The 19,052-nt window shown below is 30.1% G+C and overlaps 1 protein-coding gene across 4 annotated transcripts; it reads left to right on the top strand.

The window, feature by feature from the left end:
- The first annotated feature begins 3,587 nt into the window (after nt 1–3,587).
- Nucleotides 3,588–12,607, top strand: LOC126846529 (uncharacterized). Of its 4 annotated transcripts, XM_050586024.1 has the most exons (9): nt 3,588–5,010; nt 5,923–6,159; nt 6,442–6,666; nt 6,949–7,173; nt 7,456–8,187; nt 8,524–8,754; nt 9,387–9,752; nt 10,619–11,998; nt 12,450–12,607. In XM_050586024.1, the coding sequence occupies exons 1-9, from the start codon at nt 3,633–3,635 to the stop codon at nt 12,482–12,484; spliced, it is 4,809 nt and encodes a 1,602-aa protein (XP_050441981.1). In that variant the 5' UTR covers nt 3,588–3,632; the 3' UTR covers nt 12,485–12,607. The 4 variants fall into 4 exon arrangements, with proteins under 4 accessions (XP_050441981.1, XP_050441983.1, XP_050441982.1 ...); XM_050586026.1 differs by lacking the exon at nt 6,442–6,666; XM_050586025.1 differs by lacking the exon at nt 6,949–7,173.
- The last annotated feature ends 6,445 nt before the right edge of the window (nt 12,608–19,052 follow it).

The following is a 19,052-nucleotide window of genomic DNA, read 5'->3' as shown; positions in this document are numbered from 1 at the left end:
ATCTTTAGACGAACCAATTCACCCGGTATTTCTAACTCTCATATCTCTGCTACTTCTTTTTAAAATTTGAAACCTACCTAGATTAAACTTAAATAGTTTAGGACACTGTCTAAAATTGAAGCCTTAATACTTAGCCGTTTTAAAATGGGAGGATTTCAAAACTTGCATTTTTGTTACTGACTCACTCATCATCGAAATTATAAAACACTTTCCGTATAGGTAGAAACGTGAAATTTGGGCACAAAGGTGGGTCTTATAGTGTAAGTGAAGGGAAAAATCTGAAAATTGCGATTTTCTCAAAATGAATGCGCTAGGTTGGGAGGATTAATGACCTTCGCCGCGCTACAGCCGGTACAGGGCGCTGTCGATGCCCACGTCTCAAGTCAGCCATCATTTGGTCGTAGTTTGTGTCTTTGTTAATTCGTGTTCACATATTGTATACCAGTGTAACAGTGTTATTTGTTCTTGTTACATTTGCCACGTGGTTTATTATAAAGTGTAATTGTACAGTGTATATCTAAACGTTTAGGTTTCGTTTATACGTTTATAAAACTAAACGAGATTCATAGTGGCTACTTGCATAAATTCTAGCTTCACTAATTTACTAATTAAATTACACTATATTAATTACGACTAATTTAATTACTATCGTGGTTTATTAATATATTATTAATAATTATGCATAGGTGGTGGCTACTTGTATAAATTCTAGCTTCACTACAGAGTGTAGTTTTATGTACATGTATGCATTATGTACATATCTACGTAGTTGATATAATAACACGTAAAAAAAAAAGAATCTACGACGTACAATATCCATTCAATGCCTCGTAAAAAAAAACGTCGCCCGCGATACTGAAGCCCACCAAAAAGGAATGATGTCCCCAACAAAAACCTAACAGTGAAAAAAGGCCAAGTTCCAGACCACCTCCCAAAAATGTCAAATGTTAATGATTTACATCTATTCTACCTAACCTACTCGTATAAAATTTCCATTTTTTTTTTGTACAATTTCTGTATATAACTGTATCACGCGCGGTGTCAAAGGCAGGAGTTTATACTAATATACAAATATTTACCTAACCTAACCTTATCTAACTAGTTAAATCCAATATCATAAGTCATTACTTTTAAGGAAAATACAAAGTCAACACAGTTGGGTCAATTTAGTCAACACAATTATGAAATTTAAAAAACCATCAATTTATGTATTATTTTAGTTGTTGGACTACGGGCACGATGAATACAAAGTAAATTTATTCAGCTGCTTAATAATAAGAACGCTGGTTGAAAAGTTGGAAAATACTAACCATTGATACGGACCTATTTGATGCCTATTTAGTTGCCTATGCGTTCGTTTCAAGGCGTTTTATTTACTTTTCACAGTTGTGGCTTTGATGTATTGATAATTTTTTTATTACGATGAAATTGATTAATAACCTTCCGTCCCATAACTTCATTAGACCCTATTTTCGTTAAATCACCAAACCCACAAGAGTGTGAAGTTTTTTAATTTATTTGCCTAACATTACAACTTTTTAACTGAAAATTGGCCAGTTGGTAGGTCGGAGTTATGTGTCTGTGTTTTTATGTATTTAATATGTAAAGATACGAGTATATTATTGTATAATATATTGTCGTAAATTAATTGAAAAAATAAATATATATTTTGCCGCTTTAGCGTCGATGTATTAGTTTAAGAATGTGTACTACTTTTCGACAATTTATTGTCTTGTTTTTCTACTTTGTTACATTATTCTTTATTGTTTCGGGATTTTACTAAGGAGTAGAGATAATATGACGTCTTTTAAAACCTTAGTATAATATTAAAGTTATGCAGATGTGTCCTAATTAAATAATAATTTTCACTTTCAAGACAGAAAAATGGTCTGATCGAGTTGAAGGTATTAACACGTTCCGTCCGATAATTGCATTAAACTCAAATTTCGTTGAAACAATTACTCGGTAAAATAGCTGTTACTTTGTTTTGTTACTAATACTTAAACCTAAATTTTAAGTAGTAGGATAAAACTACTTGGAAGGATATAGATATGATAGGAGATAATTTATAAAAAAATTATCTATACATATACAGATAAAGATAACCTAATGTAAACGGTTAGGTTAATTTTACAAAATGTATCTAGATAAGATAACATATGAGTAGTTTTTATCTAGTTAATTCCCAACACTGCTGAAAAGTACAAACATTTTTGGCGCCTCATTTTTCATTGTAATCAGACAGAATATTTTGCATTTTTTTTTTATGTGGTATGGATTTAATAAAAAAAAACTTTTTTATGGTGTAATAAAATATATAAAATACAGTTCAACGAACCATTTTGAAAAGCGAGCGAAATATGGTTTTTATAAGGAATTGACTCAACCTAAAATCAATAAAAGAAATATGCTATAACATTTATGATTTGTTATATAGGTATACAAATAAGACTTATCGAACAAATGTCTCTTAGTAAATCGACTTTATCATATTATACGATTATAAAATACAGAAAATATTTTAATTGGGTGATCTTAATCTCGACAGGGTTTTTAAATGTCAAACATTGTATAATATGTATTATATAGTTATAAACTATACAAGCCTGTGGCCTGGCGCTAAAATATTGTTTTTACCCGTTTAACAATTTTATTGACAGGTGTTAAACTTATGTAAGCCGAAAACTTTGGCCGTTGATATTCAGAATTTTCCATTTAAACGTTCAACTGTGTCTTTTTTGTAAAAAAAAAATTGATATATTTTATATGTTTATAATAAATGGCTGTAAACGCATTGTATCTAATATTATTATAAATTATAATTATAAAACGTACCTATAAAACAGGTAGACAGTAGAATATATCCGATTATTAGTTTATTTGTAATATGGTCCCAAGGATTATTAAATTTGAAAATTAAAGCTTTTACTCCTTGTGATCGCAAAAGGGCGGTTTAAAGAAGGTATTTAACAACGAATTTTACAAAATATATATTTCAAAGCGAAATGTAAATCTGTGAAAAACAATATTAATTGGATAAGTTTAAATAATGAAGCGGGAGTTTGGATTTTACTACAGGACGTAGTAAGTGCGAACGAGTATTTAGTAACATTCTTTTTGATTTTAGGGGGGGGGGGACAGGTTAGTCTTTTATTTAAAATAATACCTAATAATTTTAAAAACTTAATTATCTATTGGCATTTAAATACCTATGCAATGGTTCTATTTTAATAATAAACCCTAACTATTTGTATATTTTATCATAATATGGAGATTCGCCTCGAAGCGTATATTTCAAAGTGATTTTATTACTTTCAGTAAAAAAAATCATTCCTAAAAACCTGTTACCTCTCCGACCCGCCTGTACACCGAACCTACTGTGCTGACTTTGTTTGTATTGTGGGTGCAGTTGTTTTGAGCATGCTACCAAAAATTCTTGTCGAAATCGTTAAGTTAAATTTATTATATTATTTTTCAGTTAAACATTTCTGCGGTTCATACAAAGACCTGTTCAATATTGAAACAGCATACATTGGTGTTCTTTGCGAAAAAAACAACTTTTTACATCGCCATAGCGCAAGAAGTCACATTCATCACAGTCGTGATCCGTTTAACCGTTTCTTAATAGCTATATGAAAATGTTTCGAAAATTTGTATTTATACTTTTATTCACGGGGTCGTATGCGGCGTTTTATTTAGATAGCCCATCGAAATTGCATTGTATTTTCTCTAAATACATGCTCGACTATTTTGACCTCAACGAAAGTTATTTCGAGAAAAGTGTACAACAGAACGCCAAAAGTGTATACGACCAATTAAGCTTACGAAAGCACGGGGAAAATCTTCAAAAACAAGGTATCATAGTGATGGCAATGCTCGACGAGTTGCGGCAACAGAAATATGCAATGTTTCCCACTAATTTGATGTCGGTAAATTTGTATTTAAGTAACATAACCGGGATAATTGAAATGTATTCAGTAGACAACGGTCGAAAAGAAAACGAGCTGGAGCAAGACGACTCCCGTATAAGACATGGGTTTCAATTAATTTACAAAATTATTACCGACGAACTAAAATCAGTTTGCCACAAAAATTGCGAACGGAAGTGTAGTGCTTGTAAGGCAAAATTTGGCTTACGATTTGAAAACTTGAAATTTAGTTCCGTAGACCTAAAAAATGTAAAGGAAAGCAATAGTCTGTCAAGAATCTCCGAATACTTGGATCTTATGGTAATACAAGCTAAAAAAACGTTCGAAAAAAATATTGAAACGAAAGCCTATGAAGATTTCTATCCGAGTAATATGATAGTTTTTAAGTTGATGAATCGCTCTCAGGCATATGCCGGTGTGTTCGATCCCGATAACCGACTGGACTTGATGCGATACGTCAACATAATTGCGGACCACAGTGTTCATGTTGTCGACTTGTTTGAGACAATTAAATCATGTTTTAATGGGAACTTAGTGAAATCTTACCAACAACAGATAATAGCGGCTTCTCTTCATCCAATTTTCTCGTGCGCAACTGACTATGTACGTATGTACAAACAGTTACATACCACAAGTAACAGTGTTATTTTTGCAACTGAAATGAGTGAACTCGGATCTAAGCTAGTCAACATATTCAAACAAATACACGACTTTCTTCCCTATAAAGTTGCTAAATATATACTTGACATCACAATTAAATTGCAAAATATTGCCATGTTCCATGACAAACGACGTAGTAGGATGACCGTTAAACATATAGATTACGTTTTGTCGCTGTTATCAAAACCTATGGAGTTGAATAGATTTCTTTATGATTCCTCAAATGAAGTTCTGGCTATGATCTCCCAAGAAAAATGTACATTTTTAATTAAAAAAACGAGATTGCATGTACAAGAAACTTCGAAATACACCGAAGCTTTGATAGAAAACATAGCTCCTCTTGTTATCCTTATTAGATCTGTAAACCACGACGATATGTTTGAAAAGGAACCTTTGAACGTGTTAAACACTTCGATTATAGGTGAGTCCATAATTCTTTTTTTTTTTTTACACATAGGTTGTGTATTTTTAAAAATAGTCGAATTAGTAACAAATTTATATGGAATATCCTTCATAGTTCATTATTGATTTACTTTATACAAACAACCTAAAAAGTATCAAAAACTCTTTCCCCTTGATATGTTAGAAACTTTTATTTTTTTTTATATGTTTCCATTAAACTTTTAGAACTTATGACCTGCCAATTTTACTGAAGAAATATCTAGTCTGGGGCTATAACATAAATAGTTTTCTTAAATATCTGTAGTCAAACTTTTGTTGTTATTAAAGAAAAACAAAAAATAAAGCGTAAAATTACACTTTGACAATAGTGTATTTCTAAGTCAACAGGTATTTGGAAATATTTTCTTTATATTATTAATAATGATATATGAGTAACTATGGTAGTAAATATTATAAACAGACGATCGATCGTATTTATCCTAATACTAAAAATACAATTATTTGAAAGTGATTTTATCATTTAGTATCACATACAGGTATATAAGAAAAAATTGTCGAAATTTTGATGAAATCTCTTTCCAAAATGTAATCATTGATAACACATAGTAAAATAAACATATTGATATATTTTAACTAAAATTAGACGGTACAAAATAATGCTTACAGCTCAATACTAGTTTGTGATATATACAATAAAAACTAAAAGTAAAATTAAAAGCCTATTAGTTAACTATAATATTATATTAATTAATCAATTACACCTATAAGTTCGCAAAATTACTAGTTTAAGTATTGTAAAATATAATACAATGTATACCCAAAAAGTATTGGAAAAAAATCAAATCAAAAACATTAATATTTTCTGAGAAATTGAATGTCTTACGTTGAATCTGTACAACTGCATTATTTAATATTTTTATTTATGTCTTAGGAACCATTTACCATGATGGATTCATACTTGGCGATGAAAGTTCTAACACATCTAACCGACCGTCTCGTCATATACTCGATACAGGAAAGAACGAACGTATTGGCCTAGCTGAAGCGTTGGCATTTGAAGTAACAATGCCAGGGATGTCAAAAAAATCTAAAGGAATACCATCGAGGGTGAAGCAGGGCGAGAGAAAGAAGGGCGATATACACGAAAAAATAGGTGGTAGTTCACTCGGTAATACATAATGTTTTTAAATATTTTTCTATATAACACTTATCAAATTCAAAAAAAGTGTTAACATTTGAAAAAAAGAAGTTGGTAATCTTTTAAGTACCCAAAAAGGATGAAGATAAAAAAAATTAAAGTAATAAAAATGTTTTTGGTATAATTTATGTACCTAAAACTATATGGAGGAAAATGTTAAAAATATTTCAGATTTTCGAGAAAATGAATGTCTTACGTTTAATAGACCACCCTGTATAATTGGATTATGTTATATTTATATTTGTGTTCTAGGAATCATTGATAGTACCATACATGCCGGAGAAAGTTCTAACACAAAAGTTGACCAACCATCTCATCATTCATCCTTTAGGGAAAAAGAAGAACGTGATGGTCAAGGGTTGATACTCGACGAAACGCCAGGGATGTCAAAAAAATCTCTAGGAATACCATCGAGGATGAATGAGAACGAGAGAAAGAAGGGCGATATACACGAAAAAATAGGTGGTAGTTCACTCGGTAATACATAATGTTTTTAAATATTTTTCTATATTACACTTATTAAATTCAAAAAAAGTGTTAACATTTGAAAAAAAGAAGTTGGTAATCTTTTAAGTACCCAAAAAGGATGAAGATAAAAAAAATTAAAGTAATAAAAATGTTTTTGGTATAATTTATGTACCTAAAACTATATGGAGGAAAATGTTAAAAATATTTCAGATTTTCGAGAAAATGAATGTCTTACGTTTAATAGACCACCCTGTATAATTGGATTATTTTATATTTATATTTGTGTTCTAGGAATCATTGATAGTACCATACATGCCGGAGAAAGTTCTAACACAACAGTTGACCAACCATCTCATCATTCATCCTTTAGGGAAAAAGAAGAACGTGATGGTCAAGGGTTGATACTCGACGAAACGCCAGGGATGTCAAAAAAATCTCTAGGAATACCATCGAGGATGAATGAGAACGAGAGAAAGAAGGGCGATATACACGAAAAAATAGGTGGTAGTTCACTCGGTAATATATAATGTTTTTAAATATTTTTCTATATTACACATATCAAATTCAAAAAAAGTGTTAACATTTGAAAAAAAGAAGTTGGTAATCTTTTAAGTACCCAAAAAGGATGAAGATAAAAAAATGTAAAGTAATGAAAATGTTGTTTGTATAATTTATGTACCTAAAACCATATGGAGGAAAATGTTAAAAATATTAAAAATTTTCGAGAAAATGAATGTTTTACGTTTAATGGACCATCCTGTATAACTGGATTATTTTATATTTGTATTTGTGTTCTAGAAATCATTGATAGTACCATAAATACCGGAGAAAGTTCTAACACAAAAGTTGACCAACCATCTCATCATTCATCCTTTAGGGAAAAAGAAGAACGTGATGGTCAAGGGTTGATACTCGACGAAACGCCAAGTACAACAACAATGATTACAGAACCATTAAGGGTAGAAGAAAACGAATCAAATATGAATAGCGTTGTTGGCGATAATTTCGAAAAAATGGATGGTTTAAATGATAATGAGTATAAAACAAATCGAAGTCTGATCATACCAAAAAAAAACGATAACGATCCAATTGCTGGTAATCAAGAAAAAAGACCTACAATAAAAGAACTAATAGCATCATATGCAATTCCTCCAGCTTCTAATTTGACAAGATTAGATGACGATGGTCGATATCCAAGTACACGCAAAGACATAAAATCAAAACCTAAAGAAACTTATGCATTTAAACCATTTTATAAAGAAAGTATAGGCGAAAAGCATGACATCGGTAGTGATAACAAAAGTTGTGAAATAGCGAAACCAGATAATATGATGGTTGGCAAATTTAAGAAACCTAAAGAATCTCATCAAAATGATTATAATCATAGAAGAACAAAATCTGATAGCGCGATTATCGAAGACCCACTTGATAAACCTGAAAATACAAAGGGGGCTGAATTAAAACCAAGAGCAAATAGTTTTACACAAAAAAAACCTGTCGATCCTATTTATGTTAGAGGAAAAACAAACGGTAAGAACATTTTTTTAGGACATTTTGCGTTATCAATGATTTACGATTTTTGTACAAAAAAGAAACTAAAATACTTGACATGAGCTCAAGAATAAAATTCCATAATATGTGTATTAGAAATTAAATGCGCAATGTCTCTGATTGAGAAATGGTCATTGTCTTATTAATAAGCATTGTTTAATAGAGAAATACCAGTTTTAAGGCGAAAACAAGTGACGCTTTTCCTTATTTACTCTTTGCTTGTGTCTCGTATAATAGTTTATTAAATACAACTCATTGAAAATAAAATCACACCATCTTGTCCCTCACCGTATAATCGTTATCATATTGTTGTAGAAAGAAAACATCATAACAGTCCAGAACAAGTTAGTGGTGAAGCGGAGGAAGAAAAAAATAAAAGCCGATACACGACAACCGACGATGGAAATGACGATAAACAACTACAACAGAATAAAGTAAAAGGCTTAAGAAATAGTTACGAAGAAAAGATAAAAGTTGAATCAAAATCCATTGAAGAAAAAGCTTTTAGAGGAAAAAAGAAAATCTGTTCTCGCGGGAGTGATACCGGTAATATATAATTGATTTAAAAATGTAATGTTTTTTTAATATTTTATAATATTAAGAAAAAAACAATTATAAGTTAAAGTGGTGGGCTATTCATTGGTCAAAGCACTGGACCAGTAATTGACGAGGTCTTGGTTCTAATCTAGGATATTTATTCTGTTTCTTTCAAACATATAATAATTATGGTCTGTATGTTTTCTCACATGTATTTTCCTTAATATCATAAATTATTAATTATTTTCACTCAATCTAATGATTTATTTATTAATATATACGAATAAAGAAAGTTACTAACATTTTGTTGGTATACATTTCTTTTTATTAGAAAAGAAAACTTATAATGTTCCATCAGTAATACATATATCCAATAAAATTACTTCAGATTATACCTTAATAAATAATGGTAGCTAAATTCAAATTACTAAATTTGGTTTATTTTAAAATTTGGTTTTATTGTTTATTTTTTTAAGCAACAACGGGTATAAAGAAGTGGGTTGTGATGTACAAATACGAAGTTTTAGAGTGGCAAATACTAACGCTTTTGCGTATTGGCCTCTAGCTTATTTCTCGTTCAATAATTTATTGAATACTAATTCAAAATAAAACCGTGTTATATAATTTGTTTATTGTTACAGAAGCAATACGTCATAAAAGTGCAGAAAGATTAAGTTTAGGTTCTGCCGAGTGGAAAAAAACGTTACGTCCTCGGTCAAGTGGCGAAGTGGAGGGAGAAAAAAATAAAAACCAATACATGACAACACACTTACCGGCTAATAAATCAGAAGAGTGGTTGAAAAAATCCGATTCCAGTTTAAACAATGAACATAAGTACCGAGAAAAAAGGATAGCAGACGATGGAAATGACGATAAACAACTACAACAGAATAAAGTAAAAGGCTTAAGAAATAGTTACGAAGAAAAAATAAAAGCAGAAACTAAATCAATTGAAGATAAAGCTTTTAGAGGAAAAAAGAAAATCGTTTCTCGCGGGAGTGATACCGGTAATATAATTGATTTAAAAATGAAATGATAAATTAAAACTGTATAGTGTTAAAAGAGTCAATGGTAAAAAAAAATTTACCATATTAAAGATTCTTATACTTTACGTCTTGCGTTTTTAATTTGACCACGACTCTGATACTTTAAATATGTATACATTGCATTGTATAATGTTATCAGTATAGTTGTCATATAGTTGTGATATAGATTTTTGTGACAAGTGGTCTCTTTTCCCTTACCGCCTTACATATTTAATTCACTTTTTTTATTTATTAATGTTTAAAATCAGGACTAGAGGAAGGATGAAGTGTAGAATTATTTTAGCTGTGTGCATTACACAACCACACCCTACCTCCGTCCTAAATTTCAAGCTTTACTAACTTTAAAAATTATTATTTAAAACTTGCTGTTGACCGGTCAAAACTTCCAGTAAGTTATTCTTAATTCGAAAAGTTAATTAAATATATACGTTACCATTTAGGATTCAAAAGTTGATAGAGCTATGGAAAAAACTAAATATTTGGATATTTTATGATAACCCTGTCCACAAACATATTCAATTAATTTAACTTTTAAAGAACTATTACTAAAAAATTAACATTATATACTAAAAAACTATGCACGTTTTGAGTACGTACGAATGAAATGAAACTTATTTTGCTTGGAGTTGGTGGAATTATGGACATTTCAATCATCAGGCTTTGAAAGAAGTAATAAGTTAATATTTGTAAATATTTGACTAGACAATAAAGTGCAGTAGTCTTGTACAATCTTAACACGTCACGAAACATCTATAAAGATTAAAATAATATATATATTTTATAATTATTTATAAATAATTTATTTATTAAAATATTGTTTTTTCCAGAATCAACTATCAGAAATTATCACGGAGACTCGACTTCACTGCATTGTCTTTTTTCGGAGTACATATTAGGTTACTTGGACATAAATGAACGATATTTCGTTTTAAAACATAATCAAAATACTATTGCAATATTATTGGATAATTACGACTCCAATCTCAGATTCCTAGAGCACTACATAATGGCTATGCTGGACGAGCTACGAAATTATGAGAAAAACGTATTTGCCTATGATTTGATGACGGCCAATTTATATTTGAACAACCTCGCGAAAGACTTGAATATTATTTCAACAGATATCACAACGGCGCAATTCAATGATGTGGAGTCTCGGAGAAATGGGTTTTTCGTCAACTACAAAATGATGACACGTCAGCTTTCACGTTTTATAAACTCTAACTGTCATTCGTATTGCCCGGATGGATTCGAACTCCGTTTTGGTTATCTCTACAAATTGGTCAGAGATTTGGATAAATTAAAATCCGATAAAGAATCGAAACAACTATTGGCCGATTGGCTAACGTTAAAAAATCTAGCAATTGAGCCGTTCAAGTCAACCTTGGATCGTGGTGAATACGGCGATTTCCATCCGGCCAACATGCTGTTCTACGATCTGATGTCGGGCTATGACGATTCGGCAACGTCCAGGTTACTACCTACTGATATTGTGGCCAAAGGAAAACAAGCGGTGGGTGCTGGCGACTTGACCAAGTTCGACGACGGTCTGCAAGCGATCAGAAAAGTGGTTGTAAAAACCAGCCGTAAAGGCGGTTCTCATAAGAATATTATCTCGGCGTTTTATTGCGTGTCGTTAAACTTCAACGCCGACCACGTCAGGTCTTTCCAACAACAAGTGCTGGCGGCTACGGTACATCCGGTTTTCGATTGCATTGCCAAATATACAATCGCGTTCAAGCAAATATTTTCCTTTTACCAACGTACGTCGTCATGCGTGCAAGGCCTAACCGAAATCGGGTCTACGCTGTTGGAGACGTTTGCACGATTCATCGACTTAAACTTGTTTTCGGAAAAAGTGATTAAATACCTAACGGAAGTACTTCGTCGATTGAAACATGTAATACACGACACCGATAATATTCAACTCAGACAAAGGTGGATGACCGACATTTTGTCGTTGTGTTCGAAACCAATGAAATTGAATCGGCTTAAGTTTCATCACAACGCCAATATTTTAGAGGCCTTCACGCGAGGCAAATACAATAAATTAATCAAAGACACGAGCGACCATATTTTAACCACCAGAGCTTATGTAGATGCGTTGTCGACGCACAGACGTATATTTGATGTCATTAAAAGAACAGTTCCTCACGACGATATCTTTGAAAAACAACCATTGGACGTATTTTCTGTGTGTGATTCAGGTATAGTATTATTATCTGGATAATTCATCTACGATGCGTAGCTGAGAAAGTATTGTATTTTCTAAGCCGCAGAATCGATCTCTTCACTCATAGCAGCTCTATAGATCAGAAATCGTACCTAAGAGTTATTTTATTGAGGCAAACATTAAAAAAGTTCACCCCTTCCGTTGAAATTACGGCACAATGACTTTTTTTTTTAAAAATAATCTAATTGTTAAAATTGTATGGTCTTTTCTCAAGTTAAAGTACTGTCGATAAACGTTAACAACCCAAAAAGTATATCACAAACCTCCAAAAAGGGTGAAAACAATAATATAGTAAATATAGTATAATGTGTATATAATTTTACAAAACCTCTCTTTTAGACTTTGTACCAGAACACTATTATATTGTTATGCAAAAGTGTATAAACCCTAGTTTTATAGTTTTTAATTGGTATTTTGACTTTTAGCTTATGAAACAGACGAATCAGATAACGAGAATTAACCATGAATATTCCTGCATAAATATATTCCAATCAAAATCAACAAATAAATAATCAGATCGGTCAAAAAATGAATACGTGCCAATAAAATAAAATACGTTATTATTTAGTTAACACTACACATTATTTTGTTTACATTCTACTCAATCTAGTAACATAAACTTTTATCAAATTAATACAATTAATATAACTTGATGTATAATAGCAATTGTTAGGGTAAAATTTTAAAATATTGTTTTTTTCATTTAAATTATCAGAATAGTAAACATAGTTATTTATCATGTAACAACTAATATACATTTTTCTTTTTATTAATTATTTTTAGTCTGATAATTATTTTATTGGTGTTTATAATAATTATATACAATTTTGATATAACCGCTGAAAAACTAAATAGTAATATAATGTTTCACATTTAATGTTGATGAGTTGTTTTTCCAGATATCCGAGTAAATTTTATATTTCTCCTACTACTTTGACAATTGTTTAATTTTTTTTTAATAATTTACATATTCATCTAGACTCTAGAAACCACTATATCACGATGGCAGCGATGATATTTTAATATAATGTATTATTATTAAACCTAACCATTTAGTCAAAATATTTTTTTATTATATTTTGTTAGGAGATCAAAAGTTGTAACACCAAACGGCATACATATTTCTGGAATTATAAATATCATTAACTAAATTACGAAATATCAAACTGGTACATATTGCTTGAGTATGATGTAGTTTTTAGTGAATGTAGGTAGTCATTAGAGGAAATGACTTTATTGATAATGCTACAGGTAGTTTGAATACAAATCTGCATTGTATCTGAAGGTTGGATCAGATATCTTCTTTATAAAGATTTTGTCCTTTTGATGGGGATGTCCTTTTTGTCCGGGCTTTTTTAACAACTAATTCTTCATGTTCTCTTATTTTACAAGTTTTGTATTTTTAATATTGCTATAACAATTTAATAAACATTATGGTTTTGTATAATAGAAGATGTTGTGGCGCACTCCTGGCGTGACTCGGGGCATAACCGGTGCCATCAGCCCCCTCTCGTCGACAACAACACCACTGTTATTCGCCACTAAACAGAAAACACATTAGGTATAATACAAATAAAATTATTTCTATTTAATACTTTTTGCTATCGAAGCCAGTATCGCATCAAAGCATTTATTTTAAATTTGTTCCATTACTTCTAATATTAATTTTATTTTTTAATCATTTTTACAGCAACGAAATAGCAACATTTTGAGTATTGGTACTCTTTTGTACGTTTACCTTCCCTTGGTACTATAAGGGGTAAAAGGATTGGGTTGAATTAGTAATTATAAATACTTAATAAACGTTTTTGTATGTTTGTAGTATCAGTCTGTATAATAATTAGATCTACAAATTTGTTAACTTCTGTATATCTATCATTTAATTAACGGTGAACACAAACTTATTTAGAATAATATCATGGTATTTTTTTAGTTATATCATGTTAGGCTACAGAGTATAGCATAAATATTTTCAGAGTTTCTGTGAAATAGTGTAATAAGTGTATGAACTCACACATACTTTGAAGTATAACATATGTGTGTAAGTTAGAGGAAACAAAATAAGAGAACAGTTTGACGTAGGTACTGCCGCATTAAAAAAACCTTCGATAGTTATCTATAAATGAAGTAATAATGATAAAATGTATTGATATTTAAAAAAAAAAAACTCTATAGAAGTATAATTCTTAGAAAATATCAAAATCGATGAAAAAATTCTTTATTCCATTGGTTTTTGCAAAGTATACAGTTTGACAGTGTTCTTAAAGCATTAGTTTTTGGCTTTTTTTTTCATTATTTGATAATGATAAAAATACTTAACAGTATTCTAGACACACATGTGTTACATACTGCAGGTTATCGTTCTTAGTCCATGTGTTATGGTTTGTTTCTCTACAAATCAATTGTCGTTAAATTTAATCGTAAGAAAAATAATTGTGTCTACGATTCGAGAACATTTTGAAAACGATATCAGCTTTAGAAAAAAACAAAACAAATTGCCTAAAAATTCAGTTGCCAGTCATACTGTTGAAAACCATCAAGGTCATATTGTTCATTGAAAACTATTATCATACGCTATAAAAATAATACAGATGGAATATTTACCAATAAAGAGCGATTTAAGAAACACATTTCCATATTTTCATTATTTTACAAGTTCTCAGAGCTCGGATTTCGTTTATACAACACACATATATATATAAGTGTGTATAAAATATATATATATTTTTATAACCCAATTATCTATTTTTTGTATCAGGGTTTAGACGGTTTAGATTTGGCATTTTTGGGCTTGTAGCTGGTTGCCAACCTAACGATTACTAAACAAGTTGGCCCCAGAGAGAAGTGCATATAGTTAATAATTAATTCCCTTTTTTCTTCCACTGCATATTTACCCGTCAAGAGTTTCGGCCGCCACGAGCAAATCTCTCTCAAAAAACAAAAATTAACCCTGTTTATATTTTTAAATATTTTAAACACGTCGTGAAAACATTTATACTAAAAATTATCAATGCAAAGCACTAAAATTTTAATTAAACACTTATATAGTTAACTAACTAAATATATAGTTTTAAAGGTCGATAAAGCTCCAGAAAATTTAAAAAAAAAAGATAAAAATTTAAATATTGTTCAATATTGTAGTAAAAAATGTTTTCAAAAATAAAAACTAAAAAGTTACAATTATTTTGAGAGTGAACTAATGCAGAGCTCATCCGATAAAATAATAAATACATTTTCCTACAATATACCTATATAGTTATAAGGAATTGGTGTAAAATAATATTTTATAAAATAAAACACAATTTTTTTCATAAAATGTATGGGTTTTTTTCTTTTTATGCGCAATTTTAGAATTTATGAGTTGGAAATTAGTCTTAGAAGATAAGTCTAACATATACGAATACGGCACTCAAAAAAGAAAAAGTAACACATATGTTATTTAAAAAACATATTACATACTTATTTATATGCTGGCAAATACTCTTAATATAGGTACATATGTATTAAAAACGGCTTGTTTATATCGTAACTGTTATTATTGATGTTAATATTACATTTGTATCACCGCACCATTTCAGTGTAAAACAACATATTTCTCCAAACCGTTTTTGCTAATTTTTCCTGTTTCAAAGGATTTCTAACAGCTATTACAATATGTATAAATTATATTCTACTGTTTTTGTGTTGATGGTCGTTGTGTTGATTGGAACAACGCGCCAGTCAGGACTAGATAAAGTCATTTGGAATTTGACGATGGACAGTGGCCTTTTGCACTGCAGTGTAGATATGATTTCCTACCCGGGTTTTGGCATGATGTTGCCTGAAGTCAAAAATCTTGACAGAACTTCACTTAGTGAATTTGGAAAATTAAATTTGCCGATCCTGCAGGTCGACACACAAGTAATAAACTTCTCTTAGAAATTTACATATTATTTTGTTTTTAACAGTTACATACCTACCCCACCGACCAGAACTTGTAAGTGTAAAATTAATTTTTGAAATTTAACTCTATCGCTGTATTCTTCAAATGTATTTAACAGGTTGTTGGAACGACCTTTCTGACTGGCATCCAGGAAATAGGCAAAGGCCTATTCGCAAAGGTGCACTACGCAGTTGTGGTCAGTGCAGTAGCTATTGTGCTGCTTTTGGCTAGTATTGTAATACTGGTTCTGTTAGTCACAGCTATTGCACCTTTGCTACTTATATTGACTTCTTATGCACTGTTGCTGAAACTACTGACTATCATGGTATTTCTGCCGCTGTTTCTAGTGTGGATAATCGTCAGTGTCGTTGTAATTTATATCGTTATTCATTTGAAACTTTCACATATCATATAATGTTATCATACATTAACAATTTTCGCATAACTTATATTATTATTGTATAAACTAATTGTATATACTCCAAGCAGCTGTACACCACAGCCATGGTGCGTAAACCGTCTTATACAACTTGCAACACAAACTATATAATATTGTAAAATAAAATAATTTTGTATTTCACAAGTTTACTGGTTTGTTTTTTTATGCAAATATATTTTTTAGTAATATCGCATGTTTTATCGGATCGTTTTTAATAATACCGTTATACAACAGAACATATGTAGTGAAGCTATTTTTAGATACCGTCGACAATTACTTTTAACTTCAACTCAATACTTTTACTGACATTTGAAAAAAATGCTTTTACATTTGCCCCACTTAACCCTACCTGTACCACGTGGTGGCGGTTAGGTTAGTATTAAAACCGTACATTAAAAAACATCTTGTCCTGTTTATATTAAAGATTTGAGTAGAAAACAACTCTAAGCAAACGAAATCCAATTTGTTACTACAACTTTTCAAATCGTTGTTTACCCAGAGTAATTGTTTTTGCAGTGTGTGTCACAATATTCTTTTAGCTGTGCGGTAGTACGCGACGGCCTATGATCTTAAGATTGTCTTAAGATAGGTACGTCATAGTAATATTATTAAAAATAACTAAAGTAGATTAAATAATTAATCTAAAAATAACGTTTTTATGCGCTTTAAAAAGTATGAAATAACTTTCCGGGGGTCTTGATAACCAAATAGGACAGGTGAACTAGAAAAACGTGGGGCGCGTCTTTACTACTTCACACATAAAGTAATGTGGTGCTTAATTTTACATGACATGTCATTAAGTATTATTTTATTTAGAAGAGAAAAGATGATTGTGCATGAATTATTAGTTAAGGTAGGTTATTAATGAGAAAAAAATGTTATTATATATTCAGACGTATGAAGTAGTAAAGATGTGCCCCACATTTTTCTAGTTCACCTGTCCTATTTGGTTATCAAGACCCCCGGAAAGTTATTTCATACTTTTTAAAGCGCATAAAAACGTTATTTTTAGATTAATTTTTTAATCTACTTTAGTTATTTAGTTCTTTTTCGTTTTCGTATGTACATATCTATATATTTAAATGTACAATGTTATATAATGAATATACATATTATTATACATATATTTAACATATAAATAATATTATTACAATATTATATAATAAAATCCGTCCATTTCGTCTGTAAGCGGTGATTACATTAGAAAAAGCTGCATGGTCAGAGAGATTGTCATTAGTAATCAATTTAAAAGCTTATAATTTTAGATTTATTACTGTATAAATTATCATAAAAGTTGAAATTAAGTTGTAATTACTATATAAATGATCATAAAAGTTGAATAAAAGTTGTAATAAAATGCAAAAAAGTGTAATGATGGAAACGGGTTTGAACCTGGTACCGCTCAGATCTGAGCACCCTCGTACTTAAAATAAGCACCCCCAAAAATTCAAACCCCAACCCTTCATTTGTACGTATACAATTTTAATAAGTGCACTGTTCAAATTTATTTTTTTTGGAACATTTTTCTTTTTAAATATATTTTTTTATATCTAATTGTTAGGAATACATCATTTTAGCACCCCTTAAAATGTAGGTCTAGTAGCGCCTATGGATCTCTTTATCATGTAAAGTAAACTTTGTTTTGTTTTATACAAACTTCTTACTTCTAGTAGTATACTAAAATGTAGTATAAACATTTACAACACATTTGCTTTGGAATTAGAATTAAGTTTAAATCAACCTGAAATTTATCCTAATAAATAAAATAAAAGTTATAGTCAACGACCCAGCAGTTGGGGCCTAATTTTGACATTACCATGTCATATAATATGAGTAGGTGTAAACAAATATTAACTACAGCTGAAATAATTCATGGTAAAAATGTATTATTAAAATTAATTATAATTTTTATTACCGTTTAAGCTTGAAAATTCGATAAGTTGTCAAAAGCCCAAAATTAAAAAAAATAAATTATTACCTGATTGTTTAAGACTCACACTCAGATGTCTCAAATGTTTACTATTAATTTTCATTTAATTTTCTCATATATCATAATATTGTAAATTAAGTAGGTATATTATATATTTTCATTAATAAGTTGTTTGTAATGTATAAATAGAAGGTAGGTAAAAATAAAAATAAATGAATATAGCAAAAATGATCGTATGTTGTTTATTTAGCTGGTCACAAAGACAGTTTTCTGTAATTGTTAAATTAACTATTATAATAGTGAAATAACTATGACTATATATATTATTATTGTTCTTCGATTGTGCGTTTCAAAATTAGAGATATTGTCATTGAAGTAACAAACCGTACTTAGGATAACTTGGTTAAATTATTTTGTTGATTTGACCGTGAAATGACAATATTGTTTTAGTCCAAAACCAAGGTTTTCGATTTAAATCAATAACAATAATTGATTTTGTACTTCCTATAATAATTGGGTTTTTAATAATACCATAGAATTTCAAATAACTCAACTAGTTTCGGGTCCGGACCCTACAAATTTATTTTGTAATTATAGTTATCGAGTTATGTTTATAATAATGCTCCAACTAGATTGATATCGTTGCTCTAGATTCAACTTTCGTAGGACCGGTCTTTGAATATTGCTTTTGGACCAATTAAAAATAAAAGATTAACTACCTTTGTTTTGTTTTTAAG

The sequence above is a fragment of the Adelges cooleyi genome, unplaced genomic scaffold, assembly GCF_023614345.1.
Source record: "Adelges cooleyi isolate 19-005CV unplaced genomic scaffold, UGA_ACOO_1.1 ACOO_flye_CR_arks_rails_tigmint_CR_PRNA_9, whole genome shotgun sequence".
In the NCBI taxonomy this organism is placed as follows: domain Eukaryota; kingdom Metazoa; phylum Arthropoda; class Insecta; order Hemiptera; family Adelgidae; genus Adelges; species Adelges cooleyi.
The sequence above is the reverse complement of the archived record's forward strand: the minus strand, read 5'-3'. Positions and strand labels throughout refer to the sequence as shown.

What these genes read in the sequence shown, in the direction of transcription:
- LOC126846529 (XM_050586024.1), top strand. Translation starts at nt 3,633, where the DNA reads ATGAAAATGTTTCGAAAATTTGTATTTATACTTTTATTCACGGGGTCG. An exon ending in GTTAAACACTTCGATTATAG is followed by an intron (nt 5,011 to 5,922) that starts GTGAGTCCATAA and finishes TTTATGTCTTAG; the next exon opens with GAACCATTTACCATGATGGA. An exon ending in TGTTAGAGGAAAAACAAACG is followed by an intron (nt 8,188 to 8,523) that starts GTAAGAACATTT and finishes ATATTGTTGTAG; the next exon opens with AAAGAAAACATCATAACAGT.